Source organism: Gouania willdenowi, chromosome 17, assembly GCF_900634775.1.
Source record: "Gouania willdenowi chromosome 17, fGouWil2.1, whole genome shotgun sequence".
In the NCBI taxonomy this organism is placed as follows: Eukaryota; Metazoa; Chordata; class Actinopteri; order Blenniiformes; family Gobiesocidae; genus Gouania; species Gouania willdenowi.
The window spans coordinates 31,267,802-31,291,860 of NC_041060.1; the positions used below are offsets into that span (position 1 = coordinate 31,267,802).

Genomic DNA, 24,059 nt, shown 5'->3' on the forward strand with positions numbered 1-24,059 from the left:
TGCCAACCAAGGATCTCACATTTGGTGTTGTCAGTAGTTATTTTGGCTGAGATATGCACCAGTTCGCATTTTTATAGCAAGCTAGAAAATTTTACTCGTTAATAATTTGCGCATTATTTGACCAAACAAATTTCTTTCCTCAACTTTAGATCAGGTTCAGCTGATGACTCTACGTGCCAAGTTTCACGCTGATTGAACAAAAACCCCAAGTAGGAGTTCGAAAAATTGGTTTTGCAGTTTTTGCCATTTTGTGCCACAAAACTTGAGGCGAAAATGGGCGGGGCCGAGCTCAGCTGATTCAGTGCTATTCAGGGAATCTGTGGATATGAGATTTTTGAATGTGAGTTTACTTTTAAAGGTGGAGAGAGTAGCAGCCTCCCGTATTAAGACTGGGAGTTGGTTCTAAAGGTGAGGTGCTTGGTAGCTGAATGATCTGCCTCCTGTTCTACTTCTAGATACTTTAGGAACTTCCAGGAGACCAGCAGACTGAGAGCGGAGTGTTCTGCCCGGACGATAGGGCACTAACAGGTCTTTAAGGTACACAGGAGCTTGATCATGTAGAGCTTTGTATGCTAACAGGAGGATTTTAAACTCTATTCTAGATTTTACAGGAAGCCAATGAAGAGAAGTCAATATGCTCTCTCCTGTTAGTACCTGTTAGTATTCTTTTTAGTGAGTTACTAGGACATCCTGACAATAGGGAGTTACAATAATCTAGTCTAGATGTAACAACTGCATGGATTAATTTTTCAGCATCACTCTGGGCCAAGATATTCCTGATTTTAGAGATATTACGGAGGTGGAAGAAAGCTGTCCCTGTGATTTGTTTAATATGAGAATTAAAGGATAAGTCAGTGTCAAAGATAATGCCTAAGTTTTTTACTGTGGTGCTGGGTGACAGAGTAATGTCATCCAGAGACACTATTTACTCTGATAATTTATCTCTGAGGTGTTTTGGACCAAATAAAATAACTTCGGTTTTATCCTGGTTAAGAAGGAGAAAGTTACAGTTCATCCAGGATGTGATGTCATTAAGACAAGCCTGGAGTTTTAATAACTGATGAGTTTCATCTGATTTAATTGAGAGATAAAGCTGTGTATCATCTGCATAGCATTGGAAATTTATAATATGTTCTCTGATAATGTTACCTAGTGGAAGCATATATAATGTAAAGAGTATTGGTCCCAGAACTGAACCTTGTGGAACTCCATGATTAACTCTGGCGTGGGCTGAGGAGAGATTATTAACATGAACAAAGTGGGTTCTGTCTGATAGGTAGGATTTAAACCAACCCAGTGCTGTTTCTTCAATCCCAAAAACACTTTCCAGTCTCTGCAGCAGTAGATGATGATCCTCTGTATCGAAGGCTGCACTGAGATCTAAGAGCACCAGAACTGAGACCAACCCTCTGTCTGAGGCTAAGAGGAGATCATTGGTTACTTTTACTGAGGCAGTCCCTCTGTGCTGTGATGGGCTCTAAAGCCAGACTGAAAGCTCTCGTATAAATTGTTCCTACAGTATGTAGGTGATCACATAGTTGACCTGCAATGACTTTTTCAAGAATTTTGGAAATAAAAGGGAGATTGGATATTGGTCTGAAATTTGACTCACTTGGATCAAGGGTTGGTTTTTTAAGGAGAGGTTTGATTACAGCGGTTTTAAAGGCCTGTGGTACATAACCTGTTACTAGAGATGTGTTAATCCAGTTCATCATATTAGTGCTGATTAGTGGAAGAACATCTTTAAATAGTGGAGTTGGGATTGGATCTAAAAGACAGGTTGTTGGTTTAGAAGCACTAGCTATTGAGGTCAGTTCAGATGGACCAATTGGAGTGAAACTGTAAATAAAAGCTGCATGTTGGGGTCATTTCAGGAGCTGCTTTGTTTAATAAATTATTGAGCACTCCTGCAGGGGGGACAATAGCTTTGTTCTAATTGTTAGAATTTTATCAGTACAGAAGTTGATGAAGTCGTCACTGCTCAGGTTGACTGGAATAGAGGGTTCAACAGAGCTGTGGCTTTTGGTGAGCCTGGCTACAGGATTGTTTTTGTTTTCCTCTATTAAAGTTGAATATAGGAGGTTCTAGCTTTGCAGAGAGCTTTTTTATAAGCTGACAAACTTTCTCTCCAGGCAGTATGAACTTCTACCATGTTTAAGGAGAGCCACTTCCTTTCTAATTTTCGTGATGCCTGTTTTAGAAGACGCAATTCAGATTTATACCAGGGGGCAACCTTTTTATGAAATATCTTCTTCTTTTTAAGCGGGGCAACAGCATCCAGAGCTGTGTGCAGTGACAACATTGCACTGTTGACAAGATGATCTATTTTCTCTGTCATTAGACATTGATAGCTACTCTCTGTTGAGATATCATATGGATCAGAGGTAAGCAATGATGGAACTAAATCTTTAAATCTAGTTACAGCTTTCTCAGATAGTGATCTACTATAGTGTACTCATCTCAGAATTTAAGCAGGCCAATATTTTGAATTCAAAGGATAACAAGAAGTGATCTGAAAGAATAGGATTTTGAGGATATATTGTCAGATGGTCAATATCTAAACCATATGTTAGAACAAGGTCCAGGGCATGATTAAGATAATGAGTTGGTTTGTTTACATGTTGTGTAAAGCCGATTGAATCTAATAGTGAGATATGAATATGGACCAGGAGGACGGTAAACTATAATCAATAAAGTGGGGTTTTCTATCTTGTTTTTGGGAGTACAAATTTCAAGGGAGAGGCTTTCGAATGAATTTTGGTTAAGTTTGGTTTTTGGGGTAACTGATAAGCTTGAGTGTAAAACTGCTGCCACTCCTCCTCCCCGACCATACTCACGGGAAATATGGTGATTACCACAATTGGGAGGGCTGGCTTCATTAAGAGTAATAAAATCTTCATTTTTGAGCTAAGTCTCTGTGAGGCATAATACACTTAATTGATGGTCAGTTAAAAGATCCCTCACTCAGAGTGATTTAGATGAAAGCGATCTAATATTTAATAGTCCACATTTAATGGTTTTTTCTTTATTTTGTGTTCTGTTTGTAGTTTTAATTTTGATGGGATTTTTGTTGTTGACTCCTCTATTGTGGGCTTTAGTTTGTATTGCATGTTGCTCTGTACTGCTCAGCACAGTGTTTATGGGGTATAATTGCCCTATGTTTTGAGAAAGGGACTTATCTATGGAAGTGTTTGTTGTAACTTCAGGTTTATTCTCATCTAGTTATGCGCGTGTGGAGATGTGAATCACAGACTGTAGATTTAATTCTATCATTTGTGCTCCATGTAAATTAGGGTGGATGCCGTATTTTTTGAATCGATCAGCACGTTTTCAAAAGAGGTCAAAGTTATCAATAAATGTGAAATTATGGAGTTTGCAGCAGGATTGTAAAAAGTTGTGCTGCTGTAATAAGCGACTAAATTGTTCTATACCCCTATTTAATGTACGAAGAGGGCCAGAAATTAATATTGATTTCTCACATGCCTTTAGAACATTAAAGAGAAGGTTAAACATATTATTCCCCGCTCGTCACTGAAGCGATAAAGTGATGAAGGGACCAAAAAGCGTGACTAATCACGGGTGATTTAAGCCACTAACACACCTTTAGAACAGGCTCATATTCCAAACGCCTGCTTATTTCACCCATCAGGGTGAATAAATCACTCATGCCATGGCAGCTCCAGTAATCTCTGATTCGTTGATGATGGCTTTTTATTGTGCGCGTACATGTAAGTAACCCAAGGTTTACATACTCAGGATTGATTAACCCACTTCATACCAGCTGTAATGGAATCAGATACCCAGAGTTTCCCATCGCTGGGTATGTTGACACAGAGTTTATAGATAGACTCAGAGTTTGTTAACCCTCTTTTGTGGAATACCCCTCTGATCATGGTTTGTTGCAATATTCGGATGTTGTCCAGGTTTTTACCTCATAGATCCTGGTTTAGCTTTTTTAGCCACAAGCCCCTCCTTTCCTTTGATAACTTGTGAGATTGTTCTCCCTGATTTGTTATGATTTTTGGAAATCTATAAAAATCCAAATTTGTCTCCCTGTTTGACCATTGGATACAGCTAAAAACACGGCAATAGTTCACCATTTCATCTCGAAATTGGGGATTTTCTTGTCTGCGTGCTGTTTGTAGACCTGATGCTTTATCTCCAAAATGGCGACTTCCAGGTTGATGATGCGGTTGATGACGCTCCGTGAAAACCCTCTATATCCCCCTTCCACTTCATGTCGGGGGATAAAAACACACGGGCGTCCATATTTAGGGTTGATCAATAAATAGTGGTTTATTTTAACAACAGGTATGGCTTATGTACAAGTTTGTCATGTCTGTAAAAACAAAAGGAAATTAAACAGATGGAAGGTATAAATTGTACATTCCAGTTTCTTTTTTTTTTTTAAAACATTCATTTTAAATCTCATCTCAAGCTTTTGAGTCACACGGCCGTGAGTAGAAAAAGATGAAAGTCTCCCATGGCTAAATGAGTGTAAGACTTATTTGCCAAGTTTGAAACAAGTCTCAACAGTTCATGTTACAATCTATAATCCTTCAAAACACACACACACACAGACACACACACGCACGCACACACGCACGCACGCTGCTTCATTCCAAACCAACTTCATGATAAAAACAGACTCCCCCTACACAGAGACAACAGATCTCATAGATGACACTGGTTTTATTGTGCTGTGTCCTTCACTTGGGGTTATTTAGGTGATACACAATGTCATGTACACACACACTGAGATAGAGACGCAGACAACAGGGAGGAGAGATGAGAAGCTACTGGCTCAGTCACTGCCAACGACAGTAAATCCTGCTGTTTTCACACAAAGCTGATCACATGGGAATTGCAATTGTTAGCGAGCATGCATCGGCTCCTTTCTGTATGGGCTGTTGTTGTTACACAGCTGCAGTGATTCCCTTATACACCCAAAATAACCAATAACATCACATAGCTGTGGGTCATTGTGCTTTGAGGCATAAATGTGACAATCCATGATTACAGGAGTCAATTCTACAACAAGGGATTTAGGATCTATAAAAAAACCCCAAAGAATGAATCTTCCTTATGGAGCTTTAAAGTCTAATTAGTCTCAAGCAGGGTTGGGGTCAATTATAATTGTAATTGCATAATTGATTTATGGCTTGGATATAATTGTAATTTTAAAATTATGTCGCTGTCGTAACCATAATTATATTGTAATTTGATTATTACTGTAATTGTCATGAAAACTCTATTAAAAAAATAATTTTACGCAAAACTAAGGAACCATGTTAAAGTTCTATGTACAGTTCTACACATATTAACAATTATTAAAATATTCATATAAAGCTTTCCCACATTTTACCATGTATTAGAAATTTGAACCTAGGGATATACTGACACACAAAAAACAGCTCAGACGCCCACACCACTAATATTGAAATTTATTTTTTCATTGATTATGAAGCCTAACGAGGCAACCAATAGATAAGAAAGAAATTAGATGATAGATATTGGTTTTTAATGTATTTTAACAGCTGATTTAGGACCCGTTATCATAAGAGACGCTAACAGAAAGCTAACACAAGAGGAAGGTTAACTTTTATTAAGTTATTTATTTCATGCTCAGTAATTGTGATTAATTGTAATTGAAATTTCGTAATTGAGAACGTAACTGTACTTGACTTTGAGGATAAAAAATTATTTTAATTTATTGTAATTGAAAAAAAAATGCTGGTCAATATAATTGTAAATTAACATGGATAATTGAAAACGTAATTGCACCTGAAAAATGTAATTGACCCCAACCCTGGTCTCAAGTAGGTTAGTTCAACCAGTTACAACATTACAACGTACAGTACCATGTAACCAGAGCATGTGACGTCTTTCATTATTTCGTATTAAATTGAGTGTTTACTGAACGTCTCTGATCATGTACGATGTCACAACACGCTGTGCTTTTAAAATCACATTTGAAATTACAGACATCATTGGGTTGGCTTTTTTTTTAACTTTTACAATACATTATATTTATTATTAATAATATTTGTTCCACAAAGATTGTTGTAAACAGCAGTACATCCACCATTACACATTCTTTTTATTTTTAAAAAAAGCGGCAATATCACCTCCAATGCATGTAGGTCTACAGCTGTGAAGACACACACGTCAAGTATAAAGCTGTACACTGAGGAGCATCAGAAGAATGGCTGCCTTCGTCAGGATTCCGTCACCAAAAGAATTCCCTATAAAGCTGTGACCTGTACTTTTAAAATGTAATTACAACAAAAGTAACAAGTTATGCATTTTGTTTAAGGTAAACTCTGTTCTGTCTGTGTAATCATCACAGCAAGCGGGAGTTTGCTGCATTTAAGGTGAATGACAAGTTTAAAACCATTAGACACTTTCACAATAAAAGTCACACTTTGTCCCAAATGCATAAAAATTAAGCCATGAATACTTAAAGATCGAGGCTGAGAGGGGGTGCCATGGAAGGGTCCTTAGAAATAATACTGTACTTAAACTTAAAAAAAATAAAAAAAATGAAATAACTATGACTAATCATTTACATTGGTGCGTTCACACAAAAAAAATCATTCGTAGAACACATTTCTACACAGACCCTAAAGGGACACAGGTAATGTTTTTTTTAAATTGCGTGCTCACGTAAAAGTTACACACGAGCACTTGATACTAGTATTGCGTAAGCGAGCATGTAAAGGTAATTGTTAACCCTAAGGCTGAAATAAAGCTTTACGAGATCCTCAAACATAATTAACTCCTGACGAGCAGAGCATGAGGCCTGATGACTGACGTTTGTAAGCGCGCACGTAAAACATTTTACATACGCACGTCTGAAGCGAAGCACCGCCCACCAGCGACACATCCAACTTGGTGAGTTTCACTGCCTGCTGAAGTGAGGAGCTGTGCTCCTTTTTCTCCTCATAAACATAAATCACCAGTGAAAAAAGCCAGTGTGATTAGCGGCTAATGCTATCCTAGCTCAGTGCAGACTTTCAAAGATGAAAACTACCGAGAGAACTTTTACCTGCTACTACCACCTCCTCGCTGATTCTCCTCCACGCCTACGCCTTCCTAGCCTGGTCCAGGTTATAAAGGTTGTGTCATACAGCTCCATGTGGTCACACACAGCTTCTACTCCATGGTTGAATGAGTGAACAAACCTATATCCGTGTTGAGGGCCTGACGTCATCGTCAACAAAGACTGATTGTCTTTCGTCATGCAAAACAGTTGCAGGATTTCAATATTTTCAACTCTTGCGAATGTGCGGATTTGCGTAAAATCAGGAGCGTGCTCTCACGGCCAACAATTGTGACGTGCGGACCGCACAGGAAAGATTTCGCATCTGGGCCGCGTCTATCCATTGTATGTAATGTGGACGTGCAGACATTTTGTGATGCATCCGGTGTGAACGCAGCATTAGAACTACCTTTACGCGCTCACGTATTAGTTTCACGCAGTCACATGGAACCTTTATGTGAGCACGCAATTTAAAAAAAAATGTCCGTGTCCCTTTAGGGGCTCAGTCCATTTCTCCAATTGGAAAACTAAAAAAGTCTTCAAAGAAAATATGGTTTAATTACATTTTTGAAAACAACTTTTCTTTTTTTTTTTTTTGAAGATTTTTAACTCTTTTTTCTATATTCACCCAATTTACAATCCACATGCAGGTTAGGAAAGTGATAGTACCAAACTGCTCACTGTGTTGCCGTTCATGTTTTTGGCACTAAATCTTTACTTCATTTTGGTCAGAGGAAGTTTTGGCATTACATCTGGAAGAATCACTGGAATTCTGATTGTTTTTTCTGTGATGGCAAAACATTGTGTAGTGTAACATTCAGGTGTTCTATTATCTGTACAGGTAAGGCATCATCTTCATAAAATTTGAAACATGTCATTGAGCAAACAGTTGTTTTGTTTAGCATCTCCAATCCAGTGCTGATGACTAGTTTTCATGATTGCAGAGCATGGAGTTAGTTAAAAAGGACACGCTGCTCTCTGACTTGTTAGCGTCAGAGTCGACCATACGCTGGTGATTCCCAGTGACGTTCACAAAAACAGGAGTTGCTGTCATACTTCACCAACCAGCCTGTGGCACTGCGCTCTCGTTGGTTACTGATGAGCACACAGCAGCTCAACTCCTGTCCTCATCATGTGACTGAAGCCTGAGCTTTTCTCTCATCCTGCTTCCGTCGCTGGCTGCTTCCTAGTGCAACTCTTAAAGCTTCTTTCTCCTCTCAGCAGCACGTAATCATGACGACTCTATGCCACTGATGGTGTTTTCTGTGTTGTCCCTCTCTAGGATGGAGTGCACACCTGAGTCGATGGGGGAAGACACGGTGCAATCGATTAAAGAAAGTGGAGTTGCTTCTGTGGAAGTTGGATCTGTGATGCAAGTTTGCACAGATGCAGTGGAGTCTGGTAACAGGTCTATCTGTGGAATGTCTGTGACTGGGAGGATGGTTGGAAGAGGAGGAGGAGCTGGAGTGTTGACAGGAGGGGTGGAGGAGTCCTGTGTAGGTGTAGGTACATGGTCTGATGAGTCTACAGGTGGTGGAGGTGGAGAAGGAGGAGGAGGAGTGGCTGAGGGTGGAACTGAGGGACATCCAGGTTCGTCTTTAGTATTAGGTGAGGTAGACTCAGCCTGGGGAGGGTGGAAGTCTTCTATGGAGGGAGTGGATGTGACTTCGTCACCCTTTTCAAACTGAATAGGAATGTGTGGGGCGGGGGTGGGTGGAGGAGTAGAGGGCATGTTGCAGTCTGTCACAGAGCCAGTGGAGTAAGCAGGTGATGGATCATGCACTGGTAGAACAGGGGAGTGGCTTATATCAGCGCTGGGATCCTCTTCGTCTCCAGCTGGTTCTGGGGAGTCCAGTGTGGAGCTCGGTGGGGGCTCGATGATGGGGGTGGTGCAGATTATTAAGGAAGCAGGCACAGTTTCAGTGAGGGCGTGTTTGGTGGAGTCCACTGGAGCTTTGAGCTCATCACTTTCTTTTTCAGCGGATGCACCCGAGTCGTTGGTTTCTGTAAAGCTAGACACATTCTGCAGCTCCAATGATTCCAGGACAATAGGAGCGAGTTCCCCTGGGTCGGCTAAAAGTGGGTCTGTGACACAGGGAGCTTTGTGCATAGGAGTGGAAGACAGCAGGTACTCCGTGCTGGCCTGTAGGACTCCATCCTTACCATCTGCTATGATGGGATTCATTGCTGTAGATGCAGCCGAGTGGCCGTTGGGTTCTTTAGGTTCAAGGCTGCTCGGCTGCATCTCCATAAAAACGGTTGCTGTCGCATCCCCGGATGCTGCAGCAGTCAGGTCCACAGCTGAAGAGGCAGTGGAGTCCATGGTGGACACTGCAGTGGCAGCTGCTTCATGGAGGGGGGTGTCGTGGACCCTGGTGTAGTCCCGGCTGCTCTCAGACTGGGCCAGCAGGAGGCGCTGTTCTCCTGGTTTCCTCGGGGGGAGCAGGGGCTGCCTGGTGTAGCTCTCTCCATCAGCCAGAGTCTCAGGGAGGGGCTGGTAGCGCGTTTCTGGCAGCAGGAGGATACAGATGATGCAGATGAGCGTGCAGCAGGCAAAAATGATGTGGTGGAGGAAATAGCCCTTCTGATTGTGGAGCTCCATGATGGGTGCAGTCAGCATGCCGAAGCCAGCGCTGGCCAGGACCAGGCCTACACCCCCACCCCTGGGGGAGGAAAGAAAAATAAAAAACCACACAATTATAGTGTAAATTAAACAATGCATGTCCTGAGAACTGATATAAACCCTGAAACATTTTCTTTTTCAGTCACATAGATATGAGAAACAGGGTTGGAGTCAATTATAATTGTAATCACATAATTGATCATTAATTACAATTATGGCATAATTGTGATTTTAAAAATCTGTTTCTCTCAATCATAATTAATTTGTAATTGAATTTAGATAATTGACTTTGTAATTGTAATTGCCATGAAAATTCTATTAAAATTGTGAATTATAATTAAATGCAAAACTGGGGAACTATGTTAGAGTTCTATGTACAGTTCTACACATATGTAGTTAACAGTTATTAAAATATGTTTCATATCAAGTTATACCACATTATACCATTTAAAAAATGAACTCAAGGGGTACACTGACACAAAAAAAGCTCTGACGTCCAAACTCAAAATATGAAAACCTATGATTTCATTGATCAAGAAGCCTAACAATAGATGTGAAATAAACGAGATGATAAATATTTGTTTTCACTGTATTTTACAGCTGGTTTCGCACCCGTTATCATAAGAGATGCTAACACAAGAGGAAGGTTAACTTTTATAAAGTTATTTATTTCAGGCTCAGTAATTGTAATTAATTGTAAGTGAAATGTAACAACTGAGAATGTGATTGTAATTGACTTTCTGATGATAATATATATATATATATATATATATATATATATATATATTGTAATTTAACTGTAATTGTAAAAAAAAAAAGCTGACCACTGTAATCATAATGAAATAGTAATTGAAAACGTAACTGTAACCAAAGAATGTAATTGACCCCAACCCTGATGGGAAAGCCACCCATATGTATGTTTGGCCCAGCAGCAGCAGAGAGTGCTGCAGCTCCATTAAACACACTGACCTGCATTCAATGCATCTCATGTTATTACTAGAGTGTACCACCAGGTGGCAGGAGTAAAGCACAACAACCAAAGGCCTTCACAGCCACAACATTTGGACCAGTTTCTACGATGGCATCTTTTAGTGGGTGACAGCATATGTTGCCATTAACAGTTCAGAGTTAGAACTGGGTTGTTAAACATGTGGTCTGAAGGTCAAAAGTGTTCCACCAGAGCTTTTGTTTTTGCCAACAACATTAACTTCAACTAGTTTATAATGACAGATAAGATGAAGAAGAAACATCACCATGGTTACAAAGGTTTCCTACAGCTTCAGTCAAATTCAATTCAAAGACTTTTTAATGCCATTTGAAATAAAATTTAAGACCAACTTCACAGTAAACGAGACTAAAAACCTGTTAAATACAGCATTTATCTAAAGTAGCCTTAAGAATGAAAACAGGCAAAAAAGGAAACTCCAGCACTATCTCAGGTAAGTGACCAGTGACTGTGTAGTTATTCATAAAGTGCAGTGTCATATATTCAACACCAACAGCTAATGTGTGGATTACATTTGACATTATTACACTGAGGATACTGCTGAGTCATTCAATCCAGGCACTGAACTGGGTTTGGAGCAGATAATCTGTCTGAAGGACAGACTCTGCTAATAATAATAATAATAATAATAATAATAATAATAATAACAATAATAATAATAATAATAACAATCAACCAATAATTAACGGTCAAACTGCTAACCAATTATGATCAGATTAATTCAAAGAAGTAAGTAAGATATTTGGCATGTGTAAGGACTTTACATAGTAAAAAGCTACACAATGCACATACATGTATATATGTATATATGTTAGCAGGTATGCATGTAATTAGATAATATGTATGTATGTACAGTATGTATGTATGTTAGCAAGTATGCATGTAGTTAGATATTATGTATGTATGTATGTATGTATATATATATATATATATATACATATGTATGTATATATGTAAGCAGGTATGCTTGTAGTTAGATATCATGTATGTATGTATATATGTACATACGTATGTATGCAGGTATGTACGTATGTTTGTATGTATGTATGTGTATATGCATGTAGTTAGATATCATGTGTGTATGTATACATATATATGTACGTATGTATGTATATAAGTAAGCAGGTATGCATGTAGTTATATCAAAGTTATGTATGTATGTATGCATGTAGTTAGATATTAGTATTATTTATAATATTTATATAAAATATAATGCATGTGACTTTGCATTTGTTTATTACATGCTGCATTATATTATTCGTAATAGGTTTTAGAATATTATAAAAGGGGGTTTCACTGTTTTCATTTATTACTAAAGGGGATCAAGTAAGAATTTCAGTTATGAAATACTGAAAAGTATAATTTGCAGTTGTAATAAAAGCATGACTCAGCGTAGTGACAGTATCTTTCTTTTACCTGATCACAGTGGGTGTGATTTCAGCACAGAAGAAGATGCTCAGGTTGCTGACGGCGTGGGATGAGAACATTCCGATGATGGAGAAGGCGATGGAGAAGTTCTTGTTCAGCGTATCAGAACTGTCTGTAGAATAAACAAATAAATCTTTCTTCTCAGTGCTCTGGGAAAATAGTCACCAGTTTATAATGATGGGAACACACTGGGCTTATTGATTATGAATAAAACCATTATGATATCATCTAAGTCAGTGGTTCTCAAACCTTTTGGATCTAGTACCATTTTCTCTTATTTCTGAATCAGAATTTTGTGAAAAAACAACTATAAAGCAGAATGAGTGAAAACACACATATTTAGTGCCTCCTGAATAGATTTATTTCTGTAGTTTTTATAATTTACGGTAATTTCCTTCCTGATGTGGGACCAAGAGACTGATCCTTGTTTTATCAGTTAATGTTCTAATCATTTCTATCATCATTGTGTGTTGTGTTGTTTGTTTTTTTTATTATTCAGCATATTTGTATTTTATTTAGTGTTAGTGTTTTTGTGTGTTCATTTTATTCCTAAATATATTATGTGTTATTTAGTGTTTTTGTTATGGTTTTTGTGTGTTCTTTTAATTATTCAGTATATTTTTCTCTTATTTTGTGTTTTTTTTGTCGTTTTTGTGAGTTGTTGATATTATATCAATTAATCTCTCTCAGTGTGTGTGTTTTTGGTGTTGTTATTTTTCTGTATTTTGTAGTGTCCTTATGTATTTTCCTCTCATTTAGTGTGTTTTTGTTTCGTGTGTTGCTGGTATTGTTAAGATTTTTCTCTCACTGTGTTTTATTGTGTGTTTTGTTGTTTATTCTTTTTATCATTCTGTAAATTTTTCTCTTATTTTGTGCGTTTTTGTTGTCTTTTTGTGGGTTACTGGTAACATTTAGTATGATTGTTATATTTTTTGTTAAAAAATAAATAAACATGATAAAACCCCATATTTTGAATGCTTTCCTCCTCCTCCACTCTCTCCCCCTGGAGTGCCACTGCGTACCCCTAAGGGTACACGTACCCCCATTTGACAAACACTGGTCTACGTAACCAGGTGAACACTGCAGGGAATGCAACACACAGTTTACGTTCCTCACCTTACCACCAAAATGATTTGGAGAATTCTAACATTTATAGTCACATTAAAAGAAGTGGTTGTAGATAATTCTCTGTCAGACACTGAGCTCCGCCCCCACTGAAGCGTTTTCAGACGTCTGCAGCAGCTGTCTTCAGTTCCTGCTTTTTCCTCAGTTTGACCTCAGTGAGGAAACGTGTTCTCGATTGCATTCAGGTCAGATGCCTGACTCAGTCGTTGCTCAACAGTCCAGTGCGTTGGTTGTTCTCACAGCAGTGTGTTCTGTACTCATTCAATGAGCGCTAAAACATTTGGTTAAACAAGATCAGAATAAACAGTCCTGCTGCTTTTTTCCATCCACCACCACCACCACCACACTTGTAATGCAGTATGACCTTTGTCTAAGCAAGTGTTTCTCAAATGGGGGTATGTGTACACCTAGGGGTACGCAATGGCGCTACAGGGGGCACTTGAGAGAGAGAGACAGGGAATGGAAAATTAACAAATTAAGTGTCAGTCTTGGTTCCACACCTGGTGTGAGATGAAAATAAATCTATTCAGGAGCCTCTAAATCACTGTTTTTCAACCATGGGGTCAGGACCCCATGTGGGGTCGCATGGAGTTTAAATGGGGTCGCTTGAAATTTCTGAAAAATGAAAATTGATTTTTAAATTTTTTTATAATTATTTTTATTACTTAATTAAAACAATAACACAATCTTAAACAACTGTATTCCTATACTTTCACTCTATGATATATACATTTACTAAAAAGCAGTAAAATCTGAGCTCAAACATGTTCAAAAAATAATTCTAGGTGCGCCAGAAAATTCTGTGCACTAAATAGTGTATCTTTCCACTTATTTTCTTTAAAATGTGTGTTTTCATTCATTTATTCTATCTTTATGTTCTATACTTGTTTTTAAATTGTTTTCTAAGTAATAGTTAGATTCAGAAGTAAGGGGGGACTAGAGCTAAAAGGTTTGAGAACCACTATCTAAGCTGTCTCTGACTATCATATTTGTCCTGCTTTTTAAACCGTTAACATCAGTGTTTAAAAAAATATATATTTCAAATCAGGGGTCTGGAGCCTCATGTGGCTCTTTGACTCTTTTTTTTTTTTGCAATGGCTTTCTATAGCTTTTGAAAAAATATTAAAACAAATATTTGTTATTTTCTTACAGAGGGTATTAATTATAAAATAAAATCATGATATAATTTGTCAACTTGAAAATAAATCACATTGTGCAGTAACTCTGCCACCTTCTTATTTCACCACCTGCAACATCTACAGATCATCAACTTTCCTGCACCTGTGGCTAACCTTAAGTTTTAAATCTCTGGTAACATAACTAAACCAACATAAATATTTTAATTGTGCGAGGACAGATTTATTTAACTGCCAACGTGCCGGATTAAAAAGCATGCTTGATATGTGGCAAGAAATGAGCTAAACTAAACTAACTAAAAAAATCTTCTTTCCATAACATTATTTAATATAATTTTAACTGTGTAGAATTTCATACACTATATTGTCTTCATTTAGAAGGTATTGTTTTCTGCTCTGGAAGGATTTTAATCGATGTGAGATGAGGCAAAATGGCTCCTCTGAGAGGAAAGGCTGCAGACCCCTGTGTTTTAAATCAGAACTAAGTCACTTTTTCACCTTAATAAATCCTTCTCGTAGTCCCTGTGAGGGTAATACAATTGTTCATGGGGTGATTGGGGGGTCTTCCGTCTCTCCCTGCAGTCTCTGGTCAGAAAACCGCACTTGCAACTTTTCTGCCTCCGACCCGGTAGCAAGACGTACTGCTTTACGGCAGCCCAATACAAACTAATGCTAGATTATGCACACAGTTGTCTACAAATTCACTTTTCTCAAACTTGTATCATAGCAGAGCCAGGAGCAACTCACACTAGGGATGTGAAAAAATATTGATTTCACAATATGTCACGATTTTTTGGGTGCCGATTTTAAACAATTTTTTAATTTAATTAAATTTTTTTTAATATATATATTTAATCAATATATTTGTGTATTTGTGCAATATTTCAGTGGTTACAATGCATTAGATGTGTTGCAATGGTGATGCACTAGATTTTATGATGGCAGTGTGTAATGTCTGCAATATTTATGTATACATTTTATTTTAATATAATCTGTTCAGATCAGTGTTTAAAATGACACAATAGGATAAATTATTTTTTCTTATTTTTGTGCATTATCAGTAAGTCAGGGTGATTTATCATTAATGTTCTCACTTACAGTTGTTACAATGCCGTCATTATGTTGTCATGGTTACTTGGAGACTTCTACAAAGTAGTTTCAGTGAAAAGAAACTTGTACTTTATTTTATGATGGCAGTGTGTAACACTGTGTTTTCTTTTTTTCAGTGAAAATGTACAAAAACACTAATGATAAATAATAAATAGGATGTTTTGAAGCAAATAGTTTTGACTTAATTTGTCCTCTGAACGATCAATATCTTCGATCTCATTCAGAGGACATATCACGATATCGCGATAATATCGTATTGTGACCCAACTATCGTGATACGTATCATATTGCAACATCCTTGCCAATGCTCACCTCTAATGCACACTGTCATCGTGGCAACAGGCAGCGCTCCATCAGGCAGCACACACACAAATATCCATCTGTCCATCCATCCATTTTCAGAGCTGCTTTGTCAGCACACAAACACATCACACACATTTACACACTCCCTTCCGTATTACTCCTACGTCATTCATTTATTTTACTGGTCTCTCTTCCTCATACTGTTCACATGGTCACATGGGACTATATGTGTGAAAGCACCCTTAGTGTCACTGTTGGATTTTTCAGTGATCGGTTGCTACTGTCTTGGAAGAGCAAAGGTGCTCATGCTTTAAATTATAATTCCTTTTCAAATTAAAACACAACAGAAAATCTTAAACAACTGTATTCTGTACTTTCACTTCCTAAATCTTGTTGGAATAAAATGCAATGCGGGATAAAAATATCTGCGCTGTCGTAACTTGTCACTAACCATGGCTACTCTGCATTTGTAACACTGTACAACAAACATCATTTAAAACTAATTCTAGAAAGACAAACGTTTTTGGGGTTGCAAGAAATTCTTGTTATCAAAATGGGGGTCAAGATTCAAAAAAGGTTGGCAACCACTGCTTTACACCTGGTGGTGAATTCTGTAAAAATAAAAATAAAAAACAGGTTCTCAAAATAAAACGTGTTTTAATCCTGAACCAATAATATGATTTAAATACTCGTATAAAAATCTGCAATTTGAGCCCGGCTGTATATTATTTTCTTACAGCTTGAGTGAAAAAACATGTGTCTAAACAGTGCATCAGCCTTAGTATAAAGACACCATATAACTATAACTATAACTATATAACAATAAAGCCATCATTTAGCTCGTATAACAAAGACAACCAATGGCATAGTGAGGCCATTACAAACGTAGGATGAATTTACAGTTCTATAGCAGGGTTGGGGTCAATTATAATTGTAATTGTGTAAATGATAATTGATTACAATTATGCTGTAATTATAATTGTAATTCTAATTTTAAAAATCTGCTGTGCTGTCATAATCAAAATTAAATTATAATTGAGTTTAGATAATTGACTTTGTAATTGTAATTGCCATGAAAATTCCATAAAAACTGTCAATTACTGTATAATTTAACGCTAAACTGGGGAACCATGTTACAGTTCTATGTACAGTTCTACACATATGTAATTAATTATTAAAATGTGTTTCACAGAAAGCTTTACCACATTTTACCAGTTAAAATAAATTGAAATTGAGGGGTATACTCACACAGAAAAGGCTCAGACGCCCACACCAAAAATATTAAAAACTATATTTTCATTGATTATGAAGCCTAACAATGTAACCAATAGATAGGAAATAAACTAGATGGTATCGATGAATGTTTTACTGTATTTTACAGCTGATTTATGACATGTTCTCATAAGAGATGCTAACAGAAAGCCAACACAAGTGGAAGGTTAATTTTATTATTAGGTTATTTATTTCAGACTCAGCAATTGTGATGAATTGTAATTGAACTTTAGTAATTGAGAACGTAATTGTAATTGATTTTCTGAGGATAGAAAATGATTGTAATGTAATTGTAATTGAAAAAATGTAATCATAATTTCATTGTAATTGATCATAGGTAATTGCAAATGGAATTGTAACTAAAAAATGTAATTGACCCCAACCCTGGTCTACAGTAAATCACAAACAGGTGAAACCACATGGCTAAGTGGGAACAATATGGCAGGAAGGTTTATAAGCTATGATTACAACTGGTTTCTCAACACAAATAACTAGAATGGGTCAGAGCAAACCAGTGACTCAGCACTAATGCTGACTCTCATGTCCTCTCTTAGATGTTTGTGAGTCTGGGTTTTAATGAATCAGACACTTTGATGATGCTGTTGAGGAGGATTAAGTCTCTGATCCCTCAGGGTGATTAGTGCAGAGCTGACTGTAGTGAGTTTATACGTCTGGGTTTAAGGCCTGCTACTGTACTGTACTGTACTGTACTGGTTATTCAGATAGTGGTGTGACCAGTAATAGTTCAGTGTCAGCTGGTTCCTGGTTTATCTCCTCCCCCCAGTATGAGAAAAAAAAACCACGATCTTACCGATATTCAGATGGACGCTGTACTTCCCCAGCACTGTAATAAAGGAGAACACTAATGAGTGAGAGGTCATTGGAAGCATTAATATTAAAACAAACACTGCAAACAAAATAATTTAATATGTCTGTGGTCAGCATCAGAAAAACATGGGATACCCCTCCCCATGGTAGAACAAAACATGTATGATATATAAGAAGCTCTTGTGGTCACTAGGATTGGTGGATGGGGTGTTTTTGATCACATTTTAGTGATATACCCTGGTGACAATTTTACGTGATTTAGCAAAAACCCATGATCATCAAATAAATGTGTTTTATGTCTTATTTGGAACCAAAATGTCAACAATGATGAGACACATATTCAATAAAACAATTTGAGTCGCTTCTAAATCTATTTGGCAATCAGATGACAAAAAGTGACAAATTAACAGTCAAAAACATTAAAATTTTGCAATTAATGTCACGCAAGATTATCCATAACATGTTAGTTAGAGGTAGAGCTGGGAGATTTTGCCTTAAAAAAAATCTCAGATTTTTTAAAGAAAAATTTGAGTTTCGATTTTTTTTTCTCAATGCACTTAAAACTAACTGTAGACATCAGATATATTGTCAAAAGTGCAACTTTATTGCTGTGATTGTCCTCAAGAGTTAAAACGCATTAAACAATCCCAAAATAAAAAGTAAATGAGGCTCCGTTATTCAACTATTTCAAGCTTTAACTCAGGTTTAAACAAAAGTGTAACAGCAACTTCACAGTAGCTTAAATTTTCTGATTAAGAAATCAGATAACTCCATTTTTTATAACATTACAATTAAAAAATAATAAACTGTTCCCTTAGCATCTCAGCAAAGTGTGAATAAAACATTAAACATGCCTGTGGCACACATATAGCCTCCTCAAAGAGTAAACACACGTAAACAAAGAGGGGGCGGGCTCACATCGTGCTACTACGGTAACCCACAAGGATGGAACGCAAAAAAGTCGAAAAAAACAAATAAAAAAATACATTTTTTTTTTTTCTTTTAAACTTGAATTAAATAGTTTTTATCTACAAATTCGATAAATCAGTTAAATAGATTTTTTTGCACAGCCCTAGTTAGGGGACTATAATGATATTTATTGTTGCCAAAAGTATTATTTTATGAGCTTGGGGAATGAACTGGAATTAAGACCTCAAATAAATCTATGCCGTGTATATTAACGATGTTATGGACAATCTTGTGCAAAATGACTCAAAATGTGTCACTTTTTGTCATTTGAAGGCCAAAATAGATTTAGAAGCGACCCAAATTGTTTTGACATTTTGGTACCAAATATGATAAAAATGTTTTTAAGGAAATGTATTTAATCCGTGTATCATTCGTTTTTCATTATGTAACAAAAACATGAAAAACGAAAAAAAAACACTCATTATTTGATATTTGTTTCCAAAACCAAAATGAAAAAACGGAAAACGTCTTGTTTTTCCAATTCAAGCTCTTTTGCTTCGGTACAGAAAACAAAAAATTAAAAACGAACACCTTTATTAGTTTTCTCCATTACCAATTGGCCAAAGTACGTGACCCGGAAGTGTACTCTCATCCGATGCTAACGGCTAAGCTAACGGCAGTTCGACATGACAAGATCGCTGCTTCCAACTGTGCACCAGAAACCTGTCTTTTTCTCTTTAGCTGGTGTTGGGCACAGAACCTCCTCACGGACATTTTGGAGGATTTAGAGACTTTTTTTGTTTTTCATGTTTTTGTTACATAATGAAAAACGAATGAACAAATGATACACGGATTGTATTTGACAATTATGCGTTTTCGATAAATTGTAAAAATCTTCCTCAGGGTACGTCCCTAAAACACACTAAAACACCCCTGCCACCAATTCCGGCAACCACAAAAATAATTTTCTTATTTCTTATACATCGTAATTTGAAGAAAGTACAGTTGTGTTTTATTTTTCTACCATGGGGAGGGGTATCCCCGCAAATAAGGCCCTTTTGAGATATGGTCGTTAACCTATAAAGCAGAGCCTATAAAAACAGCTCAACAAGCACAACCTGGGTGTGTTGACTCAGGTTAAACATTACGTGGAACTGGTTTGTAACTGAATAAACTGGCATGTTCTGTGGTGATCTTCTGGAGCGTGTGTGTGCTACACATTGACTGAACATGGTGTAATCACTTCAGCTATACAAGGCAAGACCTATAATGGAGGACTGTCAGGTAATAGATGCACAAATGGTTCAGACACCAGGAATCATGACGATGATGCTGATAAATTGATTCAGTCAACCAATGTTTGTGTTCAACACGTTTGCTCGTTCTGCTGCTTGTGTTCCACTTTAAATCCACTTCATCATAGAGCTTTCTGTTAAGACTTCATTTGAAATAAAAATTATCAAGATTTATATTAGGGCTGGGCAATACAGACCTAAACTCATATCTCAATACTTTTTCTCAAAATGGCAATGTACGCAATAAATCTCTGTAATTTTAATTCAAATAAAGTCTGACCAGAAAGATAATTCAGAGTTGCTGATGAGAAATGCCACACAGGCACATTTATAAACAAATAGTTGCACAAATCATGCCACTTTTGGTGTTTTCTCTCATAAAGGACAGCACATGTGAGTGAGTTCTTAGTTCTTAAGATTGTTTAGAGGAAGTTCTGGGTTAGGACACAATCCATTTAACTGTGCTTTTCATGCTATTATGAGAAGTAACGATTGCAGCGACTCCTAAAACACGTGTTTCAAAATAAGCTATGAAATATATATATATATATATCGATATAGCGGATATTGTAATTTCCTATATCGCCAAAATAGAAAACTCGATATATCTTGACTTTCGATATATCGCTCAGCCCAAATTTCGAGAAAAAATATTGGGATATGAGTTTTGGTCCATATCGCCCAGCCCTTCTTCATCAGTGGTTCTGTTAGACCCAAAACAGGATTTCGTAATACTTGAATTTAACATTCAAATTTCAACCTTAAAAGTCGCACCTGAACTTAATGTAGCCTATTTTAAGAACCACTTCATCAGATAAAAGCTTTTGAAATGATATGCTCTATTCATCCTGTTCTGCTACTTCATAATGGCACCCATCAGCTTCCAGTCATTGAATCTCCCATTCAACCACAAGTATCAGATATGCAGAACTCACAGTTGAGCAGACCCAGCTGAAGCAACGAGGCCAAGGCAGTGATGATCATAAACATCAGAAGGCCGCCCCGTCGGCCCATCAGGCCTACGGCAGGACACAGTGCAATGCAGGACGCCACTGCAATGCCCGCCATTGTGTAATAGTCTGCATAGAAGTTATGGAACATGGTGGTTTCCTGGGCGTCCTGGTCCATCATGCTGCGGGCAAAGCAATGATGGATCCCATAGCCTGTGAGCCTGGGCAGAAAAGACAGCAGATAGCACAATGAGGAGAAGGTAGCTGGAATTGGACTCAAAATGGGATGCGGGGGCAAAAGAATGACCATGTTAAGTTTATTAGAAGATATCCACCAGAAAATAACAGAAGAAGGAAAAATCTTTCATTGAAATAGTTTTGCTAAATCAAAGGAACACACCCCACAAGCACACAAAGGAAATACAAGCAAACACTCAGACTCTCCCTCCTGTTGGGCTAATGTATCAGAAGGACAAGGCTCATGTAAAATTAATGCTGACTCAGGGCGTCAGGGACACCGTGCACTAAGGCAGAGGTAAAACTCCACTTGCCAGAAATGAGAGATGAGATTTCAGACAGAGAGGAGAGATGAAAAAAGAGGCAACACCACAAGAGACGAGCAAAGAGGCAAAAGAGGCAGATCGATGCGCTAACAGTCCTCTGGGCAAACAGTAGCATCTATGCTAGCATTGCTGCTCTACATGCACTCAACATTTATACATTTCCTCTTCACCTCTCTCAACAGGTCTTTAATGCTCATTATAAAAAGAGGCACTTACGAGTTGACACAGAGCACAACAATGTTCTTCCAAAGGTTCCTCGTTCCCACCATTTTCACTATGCAAGTCTTTTTAGGCTTCTTCTGAAGGGCTCTTTGCAATTCTGCAAACAACAACAACAAAAACAGAATTAAAAATAGGAAATAGAAATGTAGTAGAACTATATATAACTAGACAAATTTGTATTGCCGTGTGAGAATGTGAAAAAGGATTGCCAACTCTTTAGGCTCTATGTAGTTATTGTCAATGAACACAAGTTTGTACACATTACCAAAAGCTTAGACATTTGTAGCCAGTATTCACAGGGAACTAACAGCACTATGTTAAGTCATTAAGAATTTAACAGACAGTTTTTTAGACTGTGCAGGGCAAGATTGGAACCAGCTTCCTCGTGATGATTGCTCAAAGGAAGGTAGAAGCAGGCTGAGGGTAAAAGTCCTACTTGTGGAAGCAATGTTAGTAGTACATGCTAAGCATTTCTACTAAAAGTATGATTACAAGAAAGAAAAAAAACTGTAGCAACATATTAAGCTATAAAATGTTGCCGTAGCTGCAGGATTTAAGCTTTAACAGCAGTTTTCCTAAAAGTAAATGAGGAGCAGCTGACTCACTCTAGCAGGATATAGCAGTTTACAGTAAAAATATAACATAGTATTACATAAAAGTAAAAGTGTTAGCATTTTACAAATTGGACAGCAGCATTGCCACAAAGCAGCAGAGCATTTAGACATTTGATAGTGTAGAGCGGTAGTAGTGGAAGGCCAAAATTAAGGTCGGAAAAATAAGAAAAATAATAATAAAGAAAACAGAAAATAAAAGTGCACTTTGCATTCTCACAAACAAGAATTGTATGATGTATGATATATATACATACATTTTTTAAATATAATAATGCCTCAACTCTTGTCCTGTCATTGTGCACAAGCTGGTAAATAAAATTGTGTCTGTGAAGGTTCTCAGTCATCCAGGTTGTGTTGATTCAAGTAGCTTAGTTATGGCAACTGGACTTAAAGTTATTTCACCTCTAAACTCTCTAATGTATTCAGACAATTTAAAAAAATTGTTGCATATCTCAAATATTCTGAGCTTTAACAGAGCAGTTTGTGTTAAATTTCAAATCCAACAAAAAAATGGTCTCTTGTCTCCCCATCAAAATAAAATGCTTATTTGCTAGTAGTAATACATAACTGATATTTTCACTTTGTGCAGGATTCTGTGTAAGTGCACTGCCATGAGGGGTCTTAAATGAAATATGGGGAATTGAATCCACATCAACAACTCCTTGGTCTCCCCCTCCCCACAGGTTAAGAGTCTGGGTGTCTCTATCCTACAAATCCAACATCAATAATATCACCATCCACATATTTCCACCTCCGTAACATTAATCCCTCACCCCTCACACTGCTGCTATCCTTGTCCACAGTCTCGTCACTTCCCAGCTTCATTACTGCAATTCCCTTCTCTTTGGTCTCCCCAGCAAATCGCTCCATAAACTCCAGTTAGTCCAGAACTCAGCTGCCCACATCACCACCAAAACCCCCTCTATCTCCCACATCACTCCTGTTCTCCATTGGCTCCCCATCCACTTCTAGATCCTTCTGTTAACTTTTTAAGGTCATTCACCACACTGCCCCTCCTTACCTGACTGACCTCATCCATGTTCACACTCCATCTCACTCCCTCAGATCCTCTTCCTCCATTCACCTGACCACTCCACCAGCCCGCCTTACCAGAGCTCCCTGGTTCTGGATCTCAGGGACATGGACTCAAAACCCACTTATTTAAAACAGTTATACATATTATAACTGCCTTTTACTCATTTAAAGGATCAAATAGAATAATAAAATCAACAACCTCTTGAAAACCAGGACCAGAACAAGAACATTCTACAGCAGGTAATAAACTGTGTCAAAGTGAAACATCCTTCATTCAGATGAGACACAGATCTACTGTACTTGTACCAGAATGATATTTGTTCACTGCTCACAGTTTAAATCGTCCCACCTGCTCAGTGACTCAGGGAGATGGAAGTGTTATGATGCATCAACTATGGAGATGTGTGTTAAAGGGGACATATCATGGTTTTAAATCCTTCCTTTTTAGATATAAATCATACAGTTATGGTCTAAATAAAGTGGAACTGCAATGCTTGGGTCTGAATTCCTCATTGTTATAGCTCCACAGACCCCTTTTTCTACCCCTTTTCTGATGTGCTTCTGAGAGCAACTCGTTTTGGTGCGGTCTCTTTAAATG

The 24,059-nt window shown here is 37.5% G+C and overlaps 1 protein-coding gene across 1 annotated transcript in view; it reads right to left on the reverse strand.

Moving 5' to 3' along the window:
• Positions 1–7,625: 7,625 nt before the first annotated feature.
• LOC114479621 (solute carrier family 22 member 23-like) overlaps positions 7,626–24,059 on the reverse strand; it is a 98,417-nt gene continuing 81,983 nt past the window's right edge. The window contains exons 6-10 of the mRNA XM_028473384.1: positions 21,807–21,909; positions 21,013–21,248; positions 17,857–17,889; positions 12,088–12,211; positions 7,626–9,705 (exon numbers count right to left, since the gene is read on the reverse strand). Of these exons, the coding sequence (XP_028329185.1) occupies positions 8,274–9,705; positions 12,088–12,211; positions 17,857–17,889; positions 21,013–21,248; positions 21,807–21,909 (1,928 nt within the window). The 3' untranslated portion in view covers positions 7,626–8,273. The remainder of the gene's footprint in view (positions 9,706–12,087; positions 12,212–17,856; positions 17,890–21,012; positions 21,249–21,806; positions 21,910–24,059) is intronic.